We start from the raw sequence: 15,310 nt of genomic DNA, 5'->3' as shown, positions 1-15,310 counted from the left end.
ATATAACGTGTCATTAGTATGTTTGGGTGGCGCAGTGTGGATTTTGTTACCTCCAGACAGAACAAGGCTAGCTATGCTAAGCTAAGCTAAGCTAAGCTTTGCCTGGCTCCAGCTCCACTTTTAGTGTGGGCTACATGTGTGAGAGTGGTCTCACTTCATCCACCTCTTATCCAGACACAAGTGAGAGTATTTCCCAAAATGTCAAACTAGTCTTGTGTGACAGCTGAGGTACAGACAGGAAACACGTGAGAGCTAGACCACTAGGCCGTCCTTTGCTTGATGCTTTAAAATCTTAAATTATTAACACGGGAACAGCTGCGATTGCTGTGAATTGACCGTGTCTTTGCAGTCAAACATATGAGCAGGTTGTACTGTTGACAGGCAACGGCACCGTAATCCTGAAAGACACCGCGGCCATAAAGAATGATGCTCATGATTTATGAAGTGCAGGTATTCACCACAGGTGCGGCACAATGAGCCAGCCTAAGGGAGGTGTCTAAGGGCCAATAAAGAGTATTAGATAAGGCCATCGCAGGCCTGTGGATTACAGTAATCCTATCCACTGGCATTGGGTATCACACACACGTTGCATTCCAGCACAGCTGAAGAGGAAGATGGAGGTCACTGCTCGATGTGCTGCTGTGCTGCTCCTCCTGCTTCTATCTCACGGTAAGTCGCTGTGCACCTGCATGAGGGATATTATTAAATCATAATGCACTCTGTCTGCCCTGAAAATCAGGAATATACTCACCGCTCGGCCTTATTTATTGAGTCTTCTTGTGACCATGTTAGTCAAAGTACTTTGCAGAAGTTCTGCTACACAAAATTTGGAAAGCACCAATGCTTCCTTATGAGGAGGAGTGCTGGTAGTGGCCAGTGAGCGGCTCATTGTTTGTGATGTTTTTTCCATCAACATTTTAAATTTTTTTCTAAGTTCAGGTTTTTTCTTGTTACATTCAAACAAATCATGCGAAAATAATGAGAGATATTTGTCAGTCGTGTTAATCACATGAAAATACCTGCAGGCAATTCAGAAATTAATTTGTTAAAATGTTAATTTTAGTTGATTTCCTCTGTTTTTTAATGTAAACTTTAATTTTAACATTCACATTTAATTTCACCATCTGCTTCTACATTTCATGCACCTTTTGATGTGGCACAGCCCTGATCACTGTCCAGTCACAGGAGGTAAGAGCCCATTAAAGGAGTTTGAAATGTGACTGGGACTCACTCGGTGACTGGGAGCAAACTGGATTAACTCCTCCCTGTGTGTCCTTCAGGAGGAGGAGGCCACCCAGGAGGGGGAGGCTGTACAGGATGAGGACCTGCAGGAGGAGGACCAGCAGGTGATTGAGACATGGACGCGGAACGTCAAAGCCTGCACCTGTGACTGTGAATCAGCAGATTCTCCAACGCGTATCCCCGCCGTCATCCCACCTGTCCCGCCGACCTCGCCGCCGCCGCCACCTCAGGGCCACCCACTGAACTGCATGCCAGGTGAGGACACATGACCCTGATTTCCTTTTAGTCCTCTGACTGTTTGACTCAGGTCAGTAAGATTTTAAAAAGTGAAAAATGAGGTGCACAGCATGTGAAGGACAATGACATTGAAGGGAACATCACACATGTGAAGATTAATGGCAGCTGCTCTGCATCCTCTGTACTGTTCAGGCATCTTGTGGACAAAGAGAGCTCCAGCTGGTGTGATGGATCACACAGCTGATGGAGGCTGGCTGTGTCCTCACACGCACTCCACCTAATCTTGGCTCACTCTCTCCATCGCTGCAGCAGTGCACAATCGCCTTCTCCTGTGATCTTGACATTTTTTCAACAAGGTTCTTACCTCAAGTTAAAAGGTCTCATGTCTGTTAGACGGAAGCAGTTTGGGTTGAAGACATGAACAACTGTGAGGCCTGGAAGGGCAAACGCTGATGGATAATCTCATTACCTGTGCAGGAATGTGATGAACAGATTAGAGAGCCAAAAATAGGCCATGCCCTTCACCTAATAGCATGATACCTGGCAAAGCAGCACACATCAGTTGATGTCCAAATCATCTACTGCCGCCTTATCGCGCGAGCATTCAGAATGCCAATCAAGTGTTAGGTGGACATTAGACAATGCTGTATGTTTTTTGCTTAAACTTAAATGATATAAAAACATAACAAACATTATCACACGTGTGTATTGAATGGATGAATTGATCAAATGTAGGATCATCTCATCGTTTGCCTGGTATTAATTTAGCCCAGACAGACCAAATCAAAGCTGAATTTAAAAAGGTCGCAGTCAACCGTACGTCTGTCCTCCACAGAATGCCCTTACCACAGAGCCCTGGGCTTTGAATCTGGATCTGTGACATCAGACCAGATCAGCTGCTCCAATCAGGACCAGTACACCAGCTGGTACTCCTCCTGGGTCCCCTCCAAGGCTCGCCTTAACAACCAAGGCTTTGGGTACGTCTCCACAGCCAGGTTCCTCTTCCCCTTCTTCTGAACGTCCTGCAGTAAAAGCATACAGTATATGTTCATGTTTGTTAGGTGTGCGTGGCTCTCCAAGTTCAACGACCTGCACCAGTGGATCCAGATTGACCTGAAGGAGGTGGGCGTGGTGTCTGGCATCCTCACGCAGGGCCGCTGTGATGCTGATGAGTGGATTACCAAATACAGCATCCAGTACCGCACTGTGGACACCCTCAACTGGATCTACTACAAAGACCAGACAGGAAACAACAGGGTAAAGTACACGTTTGTGACTCTTGTCAGACTTCCTGAAACAACCTTGAGGGTGTTGCTCACTTGCTTCCACTTGACTCTCAGAGGAAACTGAAACACTGACCTGCGTTCAGGGTTCGTTTCCCATGTCCTCCACACACACACACACACACACACACACACACACACACACACACACACACACACACACACACACACACACGGATCATTTGACTAAGCCGTTTTATTAAGCGAATACAACAGTGAACAAGCTTTTGTCTAGCAGATCAAGGTCAAGGTCACAACTTGTCACATTTTGGCTGCTTTTTAGGAGCCATCTGCTCCTACTAATAATGATCCATAAAACCAAACATTAAATCACCTCTGTGGCCTCAGTTGTGTTTCTCCTCTGTAGCACTAAGTTGCTGAATGATGTAAACTTGCCTCAATACTGAAATTCCGTGAACTGTTTTCTCAGTAAAAAAAAAAGAATAAATTATCTTTGCTGTTCTCTGATCTTCTATTAAATCATCTGCAGGGACGTGAAAGCAGTGATTTCAGCACTTTGAACAGATTCAGTGCAACTTATCTCTGTTGACCTTCATGTTTTATTAAGTTTCCTCTTGATAGTAATATTTTAGACTTGTCTTCTTCTGTTAATCTTGCTTACTTGCTTCACGCTGACTCTTTGGTCTCAGCATGTATGTGAAAATGAAACAAACTGATGAAAATGCCACGCTGCATTTTATGGAATAATCTCTCACAGCAGAGTTTAACAGGTTTTTTTTATGTTTTATGGGGGCTGGACCTGATTAATCAAGTCAAGGAAGAGAAAAATAATCTGCGACTGCTTTGTAATTGTCATTATTGCATCAATAACACCAGACAGTCTCTGGTTCCAGCTTCTGCAGTGTGAGGATGTGCTGCTTTTCTGTTTTATATCATTGCAAATCTTTGGGGTTTGGACTCCAGTTAGTGAAAAGACAGAAAATAATATTTTGGGAGCCACGTGTCAGACGTTGTGTTTTAATATACATTAAGTATAAAGCAGATTGGAAACTGATTTCTCCACAAGAGCAGAAAAGAAGCATCAGTTTGACCTGATAACAAAGTGTTCTGGTGTGTCTTAACATGCAGTTTTCTCTCTTCAGGTCTTCTATGGGAACTCTGACCGCTCCTCCACGGTACAGAACCTGCTGCGCCCACCCATCGTAGCCCGTTATGTCCGCCTGCTGCCGCTGGGCTGGCACACCCGCATCGCCATGAGGCTGGAGCTGCTGATGTGCATGAACAAGTGTCCCTGAAGTGTACTCTGCCAGCTTTTTCCGCACTGTCCATCCTTCCCCTGCCAACCTGCCGCTTGCCAAAAGGGGGACAATATCCAGCACTGAAAGATCCATCATGCAACTTTGTTTTGACCTTCATCTCTTTAACATGTCTGTCTTTCTTTGGTGACACTCAAAGCAAACTAAGTCTGGGCAGGCGGACATGTTTGGTGTCCTTTGATGCACTATTTGTTTAAAGTCTGTGTAAGTTCACTGTTTTAATATGTAAATACAAATTGGACACCTTCCTCAAAACAAACAGGAGATTCCAGTTTAAAATGCAATTTGGAGGCGTTACCTTCAATAAAGCTGCAGGAGCATATTCATAAACACTGCAATGAAAAAAAGATTCTACAGGTTAAGAGTCAAATCAAATGAGTTTGTTTTATTTGAGATTTACTGTTACATATGTAAACATGAATATTCTAAAATTGTTAAGCATTCATTTGTGGGTTTATGTTCTCATGTAAATGCTCTGTTGAAAAAAAAAGCAGATAAACACTGACTATGCTACTAATTTGTGTCTGTAATAAAAGCACAAATGTAATACTTGATTTCATTTAAACAGCTGATAAACATCTTCTGTTATAAATATTACCAAACAAGTAGTCACACGTCAGTATTAATATAATACATGGTGCTCCTTCAGCAAAACAATAATTCAAGGAGAGAGATGTATTGTGTCAAATACAGAGTGTGCACAGTCCTTACAGATGCACAATACACAATACGATACGGTCATATTTGGACTCAGTGTGTTACGGTGGGAGCCTCGGGCCCCGTGTTTCAGTCTTCACGCACTGTGCACATGATGAACATGAAGTGAGGAAGAGCAATATTGCTGAGCCACACAGTCTCTTCAAAGTGCAACATTAAAAAGCTTAGGATTTGTTTCTGCCAAGCTACTTTCATGGCACTTTATCCCAGACAGAGAACAAGGTTACAGTACGGAGCTTATGCCCCCACTGTGCTTCTGCATTAAGATTTCTCAAAAGCTGGACCCAAGTGGCTCAGTCTGTGCAATCAGTTCAAATACACTAGTACAGTGATTCCCAAGCAGGGGTGCATGTAGGCCAGCAGGTGCTTCAGCAGGTGCAAGGGGTTAAATGGAAAGAGTGTAGTTAGCTGAACTAATTTGATAAAAGAAAAAAAAGAAAAAAGAAAAAAAAGACAAATAAAGGAATTACGACTTAATTAAAAAATAATACATGTTGTAAATGAGAGAGTGTGAAAAGCTAGCAAACAAGCAGAAAAGTCTAAAAAGTTAGCTGGATAGCTAAATGGTTGAAATAGCCAAAGGTAATAATTGAACAGCTCAGCAGTTAGTAGAATGAATAAATGGTTTCAAAATTCAGCTGAAAGCAACGGGACAGACTAAAAGTAGCAGGCAAATACTGAAAAGCTAAAATAAACGGATGAATAGTTGGAACTGTGAGCTTAAAGTATCGCAGAAATTGTTGAAATAGCTAAAGGTAACAGACAAATGTTTGAAACAAACAGTTGAAAAGGTTAGCTAGCATAAAAGTAAAGGACAAATAGCGAAAAAGCTAAAAGAAATGGCTGAACAGTTGAAATGGTTAGCTAAAACTAACTGGGAAATTGTTGGATAGCTAAAGCAAACAGCTGAAAAAGTTAGCTAGCATAAAATAATGGCCATATACTGAAAAAGCTAAAAGAAACAGATGATTTGTTTAAAGAGCTAAAAGCATTGGGGCCATGGCTGAAGTGGCTAAATAGATAAATTTAGTGGTTGAATTTGATGGTGAAAACAAGTGATTGAAAAAGTTAGCTAGCATAAAAATAATGAAAAGGCTAAAAGAAGTGGATAAACTACTTAGCTAAATGTAGTGGGGGAATGACTGAAATCGCTGAAAGTAACAGACATATGGATGAAACAGCAAAAAATAATGTATAAGTGGTTAAATAGCTAAAACTAATGCTGATGCTAATGCTAAACAGTTAGCTAAAGTACTGGATATGCGGCTGAAACACGCAGCTTCTGTAAACTCGAAACATTGACAGTTAAAGTACATGAAAAATAGTCTAAGAAAATACTTTTACATATAATCAATGGCGTTAAATCATATCTAATCTATGATAAATGAAATGACCACAATTGGAACATGATGGTTGAGTATCTGACAGACTGTGAGGCGACATCAGGCATTAAAGGTTGGGAATCACAGTACTTGTACACCCACAATGGCTTTTGTGTTCCTCTAGCTGCTGTAAAAATTATTTTCTTACAAGACTATGGAAAAAAAAAAAACTGAAACTCATGTTAATATAAATCAAAGTTTCACAGCAGTTGTATAGTATTTTGGATGTACTGTATTTGTACATTTCTTTAACTGATCAGACAAGTAGCACCACTTGGAAGCTGCTTCTGTGAAATCTTTCAGTTAGAAATGAGCAACAAACAGACTTCCTTGAATCCTGGTGGTGAGGAAAGTTATCAGAGAGAATTGCATCCTTCAGTATCGACTTCAGAAGTCCTGGATCCTTGAAGTTTGCAGCAGGACAAAGTATCAAGGTTTTATTACTGTGTAATTCATCCATAGTGGTGCTCCATAATGCTTTTACATAAATAAATGTTTCAGTAAATAATTGTAGATTACATTTCTACCAAAAGGATCGTCAGTATAGTCTGTATAAGAAGCAGCTAATGTGTGTTCTCGTTGAAATGACTGAGGTGTAATCATAGTTTTAACTGTGTAACATTTGTTAATAATATATATGAAAATGATGATTTACACATATTGTGCATGAGAAGTCAGTGCCTATATGTTGGTTAGTGCATGTAGTCTGAGAAAACAGTAGATGCAGTGCTTCATTATCTCCTACAGAGGGCGATGCAGGTTAGGATTTCTGTCTGTTTATGGCACCATAGTGTCTAAAATGGCTGCATTACAAAAAGACATAAAAACCTAAATATCCTAAAAAAGGAACAAATAGATTGAAGCTTCATAGATTGTCTGTGCCAACTCAGAAAAAAAAACCAAAAACTGCACTACAGCTATTTTCAAGAACAAGACTGCTTTGACTCGCAGCTGCACATTTGAGCGCCTGTAACCAGAAAGACAGCACATCCAAAGGTGGGACAGCTTGGACGAAGAGTTACAGTCCTGGGTGAGATGAACACAATGCAAAGTTACTGACATTACCAACCTCTATTGTAACAACTGATCAAACTCTGTTTAGAATGCCTTAGATAGTCTTAAGGAAATACTACGCAGGAAAATGTACTATCTTTCTATATTGAATAGAAACAAAAATACTTACACTTAAAATCTACACTTTATCTATCCATTTATATATATTTAATTTGTAATATATTTACTTTATAATACAAATTATAATCAGAATTACAGAAGTAATAATATAAAGTCTATCAAACATGGAAGCTTTAAAAAAAATGAAGACATAAAAAGGCTGTTGGCCTATTTGCAAGCAGTGTTTAAAACTGAAGGTTTGGTATCTGTGTTTTTATGTTTTGTGTGTGTGTGTGTGTGTGTGTGTGTTTGTGTGTGTGTTCAGCAGGTGTACTGTTACGCAAAGGACGTGTAGGAGCAACAGAGGGGGAACGGGGGAGTCTGAAGTGGATCTGAGAGCTGCGGGGTGACGGAGATCACAGAGCCGTCTCTTTCAGGTCGTTGAGGTTTGGCATACGAGACCTGGAGGGGCGTCCAAAGCCGTGCCCGTTCTGGCCTCCCTTGATGCTCATTTGCTCCGGGTAGGGGTTTCCCTCGGGCCGGCCCAGGGCCGACGAGTGCCAGCCGGACTCCAGCTGTCCGGGCAGCGGGTAGGCCGTCTGTCGGCTCTTCAGCTGGGGCGTGCTGACCCCTGAGTGACCCCGGCTTTCTGTGAATCCACCTTGAGCAGAGGCTGGATTAGGCAGCGGCTGGTAGCGCATGTCAGACGGTGCCGTCTGGTTGGAGGACGAGGACGAAAGGTGGAGGAGTTTGCGCAGAGACTTCAGTGGCTGACTCTGAGAGGGACATGACGCATTCAGACCACCAACATGGTTCAATCAGACATTTTGAAACCACAATCAACAAGAAAACAGTTAAACGTTGCCTTTGAGACTTACAGGAGAGTGTGAATCGGACAGCTTCTCAGGAGGCCAGTCTTTGTCCCGGTCTCGGTCTTGGTCCCGATCTCTGCTCTTGTCACGGGTCCTGTGACGGCTGCTCTGGTGACTGGAGGACCTGGAGGACTTCTGGATGACTGTGTCCACCCCTTCATTAGGAACCTTTCACACATCAGGTACAAATATCACTTGACTTGTCCAAAACCAACAGTTTCAAACTTTATGACATGAACTTTATGACCGAGGCAGATCCACACGATGTAAAGGACAACATGACACACACCGAATGTGCCGTTAGAGGTGAAATCCACCACCACAAGGTTTCATACAGAAAACATATGAGTGCGTCTCATTTTATCCTTCACATGTGTTCATTTACCACAGACATAAGTTTGAGGTGTTGGTGAGAGGGTCGTTGTACAGTGAAATCACAAAAATTAAAAATCATGACATGCATCTGGTGCCAGAAACCCAAAGCGTTCACTGACCTGAGGAAGAGAAGAGACACTCGTCTCGTCTATGATTTACTGGGTGATTTTAGACATTTATACAACCCTGATTCCAAAAAGTCAGGACGGTGTGTAAAACGAGGATGGCCCTTTCATACCCAATCATGATACTATCACCTGTTATCAATCAACCTGTTTACCTGTGGAATGTTCCACACAGGTGTTTTTGGAGCGTTCCACATCTTTCCCAGTCTTTAGCTGCTCCTGTACCAACTCATTTGAAACGAGCATCAAGTCCAGAATAAGCAGATAGTTACGAAATTCAACGAAGCTGCTGAGGAAGAACATTAAATATATTGTCTTTGCTCTGTTTTAATTCAGCATATGTCAAGTAGGATTAGCAAGTTTTCACTTTCTGCTTTCATTTATGTTTTAGACAGCGTCCCAGCCTTTTTGGAATCAGCGTCGTACGATCCATAACACATCTAAAGCCTTAGTGTTTTCAAATCTTCTACTCTTTATGCAGCAGACACTATTTTCCACTAACTGCCTGATTCCTCCCGGCCAGATTGTGTTTATTTGTGCTCTGTCATCAGCTGTAACCCCCTCTCAGCATCTGAACAGACTGTCGCATAAAAATAGAAATGTGAGGGGAAGATACTTTCAAACACCTGTGTCATGCTGCCACTGATGCAGCAGTCAGTTTAACATGTCAAAATAATGTTTTTACATGTAGCGACTGATCTGAGCTCTACAATCAAGTCATGGGTGTAGACAGTAAAATCTCATGTGCTTAACTGAACCCTGAGCGCTCTCGTTCATCCTCAGCTCAGAACCAGAGACATGCTGTTAGGGTTGTGCCTGAAATCAAATGGACCGAGCACAGAAACGAAGAGCCCGATCGGCTCATTCAGCTGCACAAAGACTCGTGAACGGCCCGGTGTTTCATTATACTGAAAACTGTAAGATTAAGATGGATTTTTATCAATTTAAAGGACCAGTGTGTCGGATTCAGTGACACCTAGTGGCGATGTTCCAGATTGCAACCAGCTGAAGATCCCTCTGTCTTTGGTTTGTCCGCTCTGGGCTACTGTAGAAACATGGCGGAAGAATAAAAGCTGTTACACTAATGAAAACATTATTCTCTGCCACTGTTTTTGCTTTTTAATACTTTGCTGGCTGGTATCCTGGAATCCTACACACTGAACCTTTAGAGATAAAATATCAATAATCTGAGCTTTCAAATCAGGCACTGAACGGCGTCATTTTCAGCTCTGATTGGGAGTTGTTCTGACACTTAGACCCACATGGACGTTTATGTTAACAACTGATTATTACGTGGCTGAATTCCATCTAATGATCAAAGAAACCCACTGAAAACAAGCTCAAAATGAATGACGTCGTCTTGATTGTCGTTGTTAATGCATGCAGTGTCAGATGGGCGGTATGGAGTTTGGAGGTAGTGTAAAACAGCATGTACCATGGAGGAGGACACTACAGGGAGGACTCTCACAGAGGAACTATGCTTTAAGCTATTCTTTGGGCTAAACAGAGGGAAAAGACATTTCTTGATGACAGGAGGCCTTCCGTCGGGGACTTGCATCTGGAATATAGAGGCACATGACTGGTGGCACAGGGAAACATGATGCATGTGACAACAAGAAGAAATGATCTTACATCTCTGTTAAAGGTGCTAATAAGACCAAAGCATTACACAGTTGAAAAGCAGAGGAGGAGATACAGTATGTAGGCAGACATCAAACGACATATAATGCATGAAACAGTGCATCCAGACGTGGCTTCATCCTCAGAAGTACTTGACATGCAAGTTACCATTTGAGATTTTTTCTTTTTCTTCTTTATTGCTCTGAAGAAACCCTGCTTCTCCTTTTCTTTGGACGGCTCAGACGGGTTCAACACGACAGTATCGGGGCCAGTCCTGGACACAAAACAAAGAGCGCCGAGCATGACGTCCAGCCGAAGAGTGTACAATATTTTTTAACTCCCAGTGAGACCTGGTCATTTCTGCTAAAGCCACCATGTTCTATCACCAGTGTGAAACTGAATCCAGCTGAAAATAGTTTCACAGAGCAAAGTGTGCTCAACAAATTTGTGATGTTGTCAAGGTAACCTAACTTAGAGATGATGTCCTTTGCTAAACAACTTGAAACGTGCTCTGTCGTGGTTAGAAGAGATAATTACCAGGGATCAAAGGCAGGCTGACGTTTGGAGTGGTTCGTCAAACCTGAGCCGTCCCCGGACAGACCAGATCCTCGGCTCTGACCCCTGCTGTCATGGAAGGAGTTGTCTGGCCGGGGAGACGGGACTGTTCAACAGACACAACAAATACCTTCATTCACTTTTTTGATGCACAGACAAAAAATAAGAACTATTTCAAAGCAATCGTATATTTTAAATAAAATAAAATGTAACGTTTTCCTTTACATGAGTAAAAGAAGACAGCGGCAGAGCAGAGCAGAGGCCTGCGGTGCTTTTGTACAAATTTAGATCTAAGAACTGAGATTATCGATCAACAACACAACAGAGCATCAACTCTGTTCATTAAACCCCCAAACTTTGTGCTAGTATCATAAAGGACAATCTTTGTGTTAAAAAACAAATGTCACTTTTAAGCCAAACTAGCGGTGTAGCTCTAGAGGTGGTGAAGTCGGTCGGTCAGTCCACCACTCCAGACTGAAATATCTCCACAGCTACTGAATGAACTGACACTTGACACAGACATTCATATGACCCTCCTCAAACTGTAAGACCCTTGGTGCTCCATTCACATCCTTTCTCTAATACTTTGACCAAATACCTGCACAACTAAAGACATTCCCATCAGCCTCAGCTGGATGTAAATGTTAGCATGCTAACATGCTAAGCTAAACTGGTGAACACCTGGTAAAAATCAGCATGTTAATATTATCATTGCGAGCTTGTTACCAAACAGATGTTAGCATTTAGCTCAAGCATCGCTGTGCTTAACAACACACAGAGCCACTAGCATGGCCGCAGACTCTTAGTCTTGTTTAATGACTGGAAATCAATAGATTCTTTAGATGTTTGCTGTTTATGTGCCATTTTTTCTCAAAGGTCAAAGCTGGTTACAGGCTCAAAAGACTAGTATACTCTCAATATACAGTATTTGAAAGGTGCTGTAATCACATAAAAATTCTACCCAGAGTCAGTTTAAGACCTGATCAATGAACATACATGATCTGAAAGAAATGATTCTGTCAACTGCAGGAAACTCAAGAGTGTGGTGCTTAAAACTGCACTGACATCTTGATCTGCACAGTGCAGTGAAAGAAAGAAAGAAAGACAGAGGCAGAGATATGAGTGTGACTAAACCAACCTCTGTAGAAGCTGCCCACCCTCCGAGGCATGGATTCACTGTAGATGTTACGGTTCTCTTTGGACGAGCCCCCATCCTCTGTTTGCTGATCATGATATAAGCCAACCTGAGTCACAACAGAAGACCTCGTCACACAAGAACTAAAGGCCGGCTGCTTTGCATGCCTCTCTATCTGAGCTGATATTTTTATTTACCTGACAGAACAGAAAAAAGGAGGAGGCGTATTGATTTACAAGTGGTCATTACAATAAAACATCTGTAGAAGCTATAAATGCATTCCAGAATGGAACTGAAATGTGCTCCGATGACAAGCTGTGCTATCATAAGTAGTCACATTAAAGGGAAGCAAAGCACACAGAGAAAATGAAGTGGCATCTGATGTACAGAGACAGAGAGAGAGAGGGAGAGAGGGAGAGGGAGAGAGAGAGCAGTTCATGACAGCAGTATCCACCCACATCCAGTCTACAGAGAGTGCGGGTGTGGGTGGGGAATGGTGGGTGCAGGCAGAATGTCGGACCTCGCTTTTTTGCCGCTGTGTGTGAAAAGATGCGGTGTTGTCCCTTGTGGAGTCCCTTATTGGGGGTCTGCTGTGGGTGACCTCAGTGGGTGCCTGTTCGCTCTGTTAATGGAGACATGATGAAGCATGACGTGAGCTCAGCGCTGCGGCACACACGTACAGATAAACACACGCACACGCTATATATACTATATGTGTATATACAGTATATATAAATATACAGGTAGCACGATTTACTGTATATCCTAAAAAGAAAGCCGCACTCGTAAACACTTGCAATGTTCATAGGACGAAGCTGCAGTTACGTTACCCCCCCCCACCACCACCACCACCACACCTACAAACCTGAGACACTGACTGACAAGATCTGGCTGAACACCTAAACACAGATCACGATATTTTCAGACGCCACCAGAATAAATTTGACCGCATTATTGTAGCAACTGAGACTGAGGCAGAGTTATCCAACAGGAGCTGGTGTAGGCATTTGATATGATTAGATCATGTAGGCTTAGGCTTTCCTTCAGCTCGGAGAGGTTTGATGTGGGCTGATGACTGACCCTGCTCATGTCTTCCTCTCTGGAGGAGCCCCCAGAGTGGCGAGGCAGCGTGCGGTGCTGCAGCTGCGGTGACAGGAGCTGGAGGCTGCTGGCCCTGGTGGGCACGCCCTGCCCCACCACCAGCCCCTCGTCCGCCCCGTGTGTCCTCTGGTGGTCCCTCCGTACGTACATGGAGTGGCGATGTGGGCGCTGCTGGGAGGAGAAAGGGCTGGTGTATCCCTGACCGTAAGACAGGGGGTCGTGTGGCGCGGACAGAGAGTGAGCATGGCTCCTCTCTACGCCGCCTTCCCCTGGGTCCAGGGCATCTGGCGACTTGGCCTCCTCTGAAGCCTTGTGGCGGGTGGAGGAGCGCCTGTAGGACGAGTCCAGGGTGTTGCTCTCTCTGTCAGAGCGCATGCTTCCTCTGCCAGCTGCGCCGGGTCCCAGTCTGTCCACCCGGCGGGCTGCTGGGCTGCTCGGGGCCGTGAGGTCGAGGCAGCTGGAGGGAAAATAGCGAGATGTGGGCTCGTCGGCGTAAAGATGCACATCATTTAAGTTCCCCACTGACTTGGCATCGCTGAGTGTACCATAGCTCTTGGACAAGTTTAGGTAGGCGAACTTGGAGGAGGGCGTGGAGCCGTGGGACTCCATGTAGCTGTGTCGACTGTGTTTCTCCCCTGACTGAAGCGTGTTGGTCTTCCCCTCCACAAAAGAATGGCGGTTCTGCTGCGAGCGGAAGTTGGATTTGAGGTACTTGGCTCCGGGGCCGTCGGACACCTTGGACCCCAGGTTCATCTCAAAGTCGCCCTTGCTCTTGGCTTCGCCGGGGCTGAGCAGATGAGGCAGGTTGCTGCTGGCCAGGTCCATGTTGCACGAGGTGGAGTGGTTGTAGATCTGCGGCTGGTAGTTCTTGGGATGCAGAGTGGGGCTGAGGTTGATTGCTGCAGGCATGTTGCCGTTGAGAAAGCCATCGTTGCTGGGATGGAGGTCTTCGTGCCGGGGCAAGCTAGAGCACTCTCTGCTGCTGGAGCGGTGGCTTCCTGAGCTCTTTCCCCCATGGCTCCTGATCACGAGCAGACAGAAAGGACAACATCAAACATTCAAATGTATGCAATGAACTGGAGGCTCCTGTGTTTCACTGGTCACGTGTGGTTTCCTTCACGGATGAGCTCTACGATTCCTACTCTTCCTTTCTAATGCATGTAAATGATGTTACATCTGCAGCTGATCATGAGCTCTTTCTGTATGCTGACGATTCAGTTTCGTTACAGTCTTCAACACAGAAAACATGCTTAGTCATGTCAAAATAAGCACGGGGCTGATGGACACTACAGTCTCACTACATTTTAAAACAGAAAACTTTATTTCCATTATCTTACTTGTAAGAATGCGTGGCATTATCTAGTGCATGATCTACTCAAGAACTACGCATGTATTTTGTATTACCATGGTCTTTCTTAACAGCAAGAGTCCCACTAACAGATAGAACAGAATAAGATAATACATTATATTCTTAATTACAATTAAAGAACAAATATAAGTAGAGGATATTTTAAATTACTACGATGGTTCAATATTACTAACAGGGTTCAGTTTGTAGCAGCAGGACATGTCTATAAATGTCTAAGTGGACAGACACATAAGGCTATTTACAGGTTTTGAGCACACTAGAGACCAGTCTAGGTGAAATCCTAGAGTCAAAATATAGCCAAAATTTGTAGAAAAGGCTATTTTGCACATAAGTCATTGTAACGTGTGGGAGCTAAAATGTGCCACATGATGTGAGATTGTCATTTCTCTACAGCAGTATTTTAAAACAGGAGTAAAAACCTTTTATTTAATCAAATAGAAACAGTAGAAATTGGTGACTGTACAGGATTTAGTATTTTAGTAAAAATCTACAACTTGTATAATGAGTAAAACTGTATCTGCTGTAATCAGTGGCATTGCAGCAGCACAAGAGTCTTTGTTTCTTACCACGATTTGGGAGAAAGCCAGGATCGCAATGGAAACAAGATTTTAGCTTTTAGTTGTTTTTATCCTGCGCCATGCTTCTGGTGCTATCATGCATAACAACTTGTTTCTTTTAGGTTTTGTTTTATTTTGCGTCTCCATGTTTCATGTGTGATTGAGTCTTTTTGTGTGTTTGTTTGTTTGTTTTTTTTGTGAATAAAGGTGTGTTATTTGAAGGTCGTTTTATAACAGAAAAAAGAGAAAATGTCTGAATCCCTCAACAAAGGGCAACACATTCTGCGGAAATGTCACGACACAGTGACTGCGACAGATAATGCAGATAATGGTCCTCAGGGGGCTGTTGA

The 15,310-nt window shown here is 43.2% G+C and overlaps 2 protein-coding genes across 8 annotated transcripts in view; one reads left to right on the top strand and one right to left on the bottom strand.

Annotated features, from left to right (window-relative positions):
- Positions 1 to 569: 569 nt before the first annotated feature.
- On the top strand, positions 570 to 4,586 carry LOC143318317 (retinoschisin-like). Of its 2 annotated transcripts, XR_013076999.1 has the most exons (7): positions 570 to 669; positions 1,163 to 1,188; positions 1,281 to 1,497; positions 2,315 to 2,456; positions 2,541 to 2,736; positions 3,866 to 4,211; positions 4,305 to 4,586. XR_013076999.1 is itself a non-coding variant. In XM_076726514.1 (6 exons), the coding sequence occupies exons 1-6, from the start codon at positions 615 to 617 to the stop codon at positions 4,016 to 4,018; spliced, it is 789 nt and encodes a 262-aa protein (XP_076582629.1). In that variant the 5' UTR covers positions 570 to 614; the 3' UTR covers positions 4,019 to 4,586. The 2 variants fall into 2 exon arrangements, 1 of the variants encoding a protein (XP_076582629.1); XM_076726514.1 differs by having other exon boundaries at positions 3,866 to 4,586.
- LOC143318316 (cyclin-dependent kinase-like 5) overlaps positions 4,405 to 15,310 on the bottom strand; it is a 36,663-nt gene continuing 25,757 nt past the window's right edge. For 2 of the 6 annotated variants that reach the window (XM_076726507.1, XM_076726508.1), the window contains exons 12-19: positions 13,014 to 14,055; positions 12,454 to 12,555; positions 11,937 to 12,042; positions 10,781 to 10,904; positions 10,412 to 10,517; positions 10,059 to 10,181; positions 8,130 to 8,291; positions 4,405 to 8,027 (exon numbers count right to left, since the gene is read on the bottom strand). In XM_076726507.1, the coding sequence (XP_076582622.1) occupies positions 7,668 to 8,027; positions 8,130 to 8,291; positions 10,059 to 10,181; positions 10,412 to 10,517; positions 10,781 to 10,904; positions 11,937 to 12,042; positions 12,454 to 12,555; positions 13,014 to 14,055 (2,125 nt within the window). In that variant the 3' untranslated portion in view covers positions 4,405 to 7,667. The remainder of the gene's footprint in view (positions 8,028 to 8,129; positions 8,292 to 10,058; positions 10,182 to 10,411; positions 10,518 to 10,780; positions 10,905 to 11,936; positions 12,043 to 12,453; positions 12,556 to 13,013; positions 14,056 to 15,310) is intronic. The other 4 variants (XM_076726509.1, XM_076726510.1, XM_076726512.1 and 1 more) reach the window with 3 other exon arrangements.

Source organism: Chaetodon auriga, chromosome 3 (assembly GCF_051107435.1).
Source record: "Chaetodon auriga isolate fChaAug3 chromosome 3, fChaAug3.hap1, whole genome shotgun sequence".
Lineage (NCBI taxonomy): Eukaryota > Metazoa > Chordata > Actinopteri > Chaetodontiformes > Chaetodontidae > Chaetodon > Chaetodon auriga.
The sequence above is the reverse complement of the archived record's forward strand: the minus strand, read 5'-3'. Positions and strand labels throughout refer to the sequence as shown.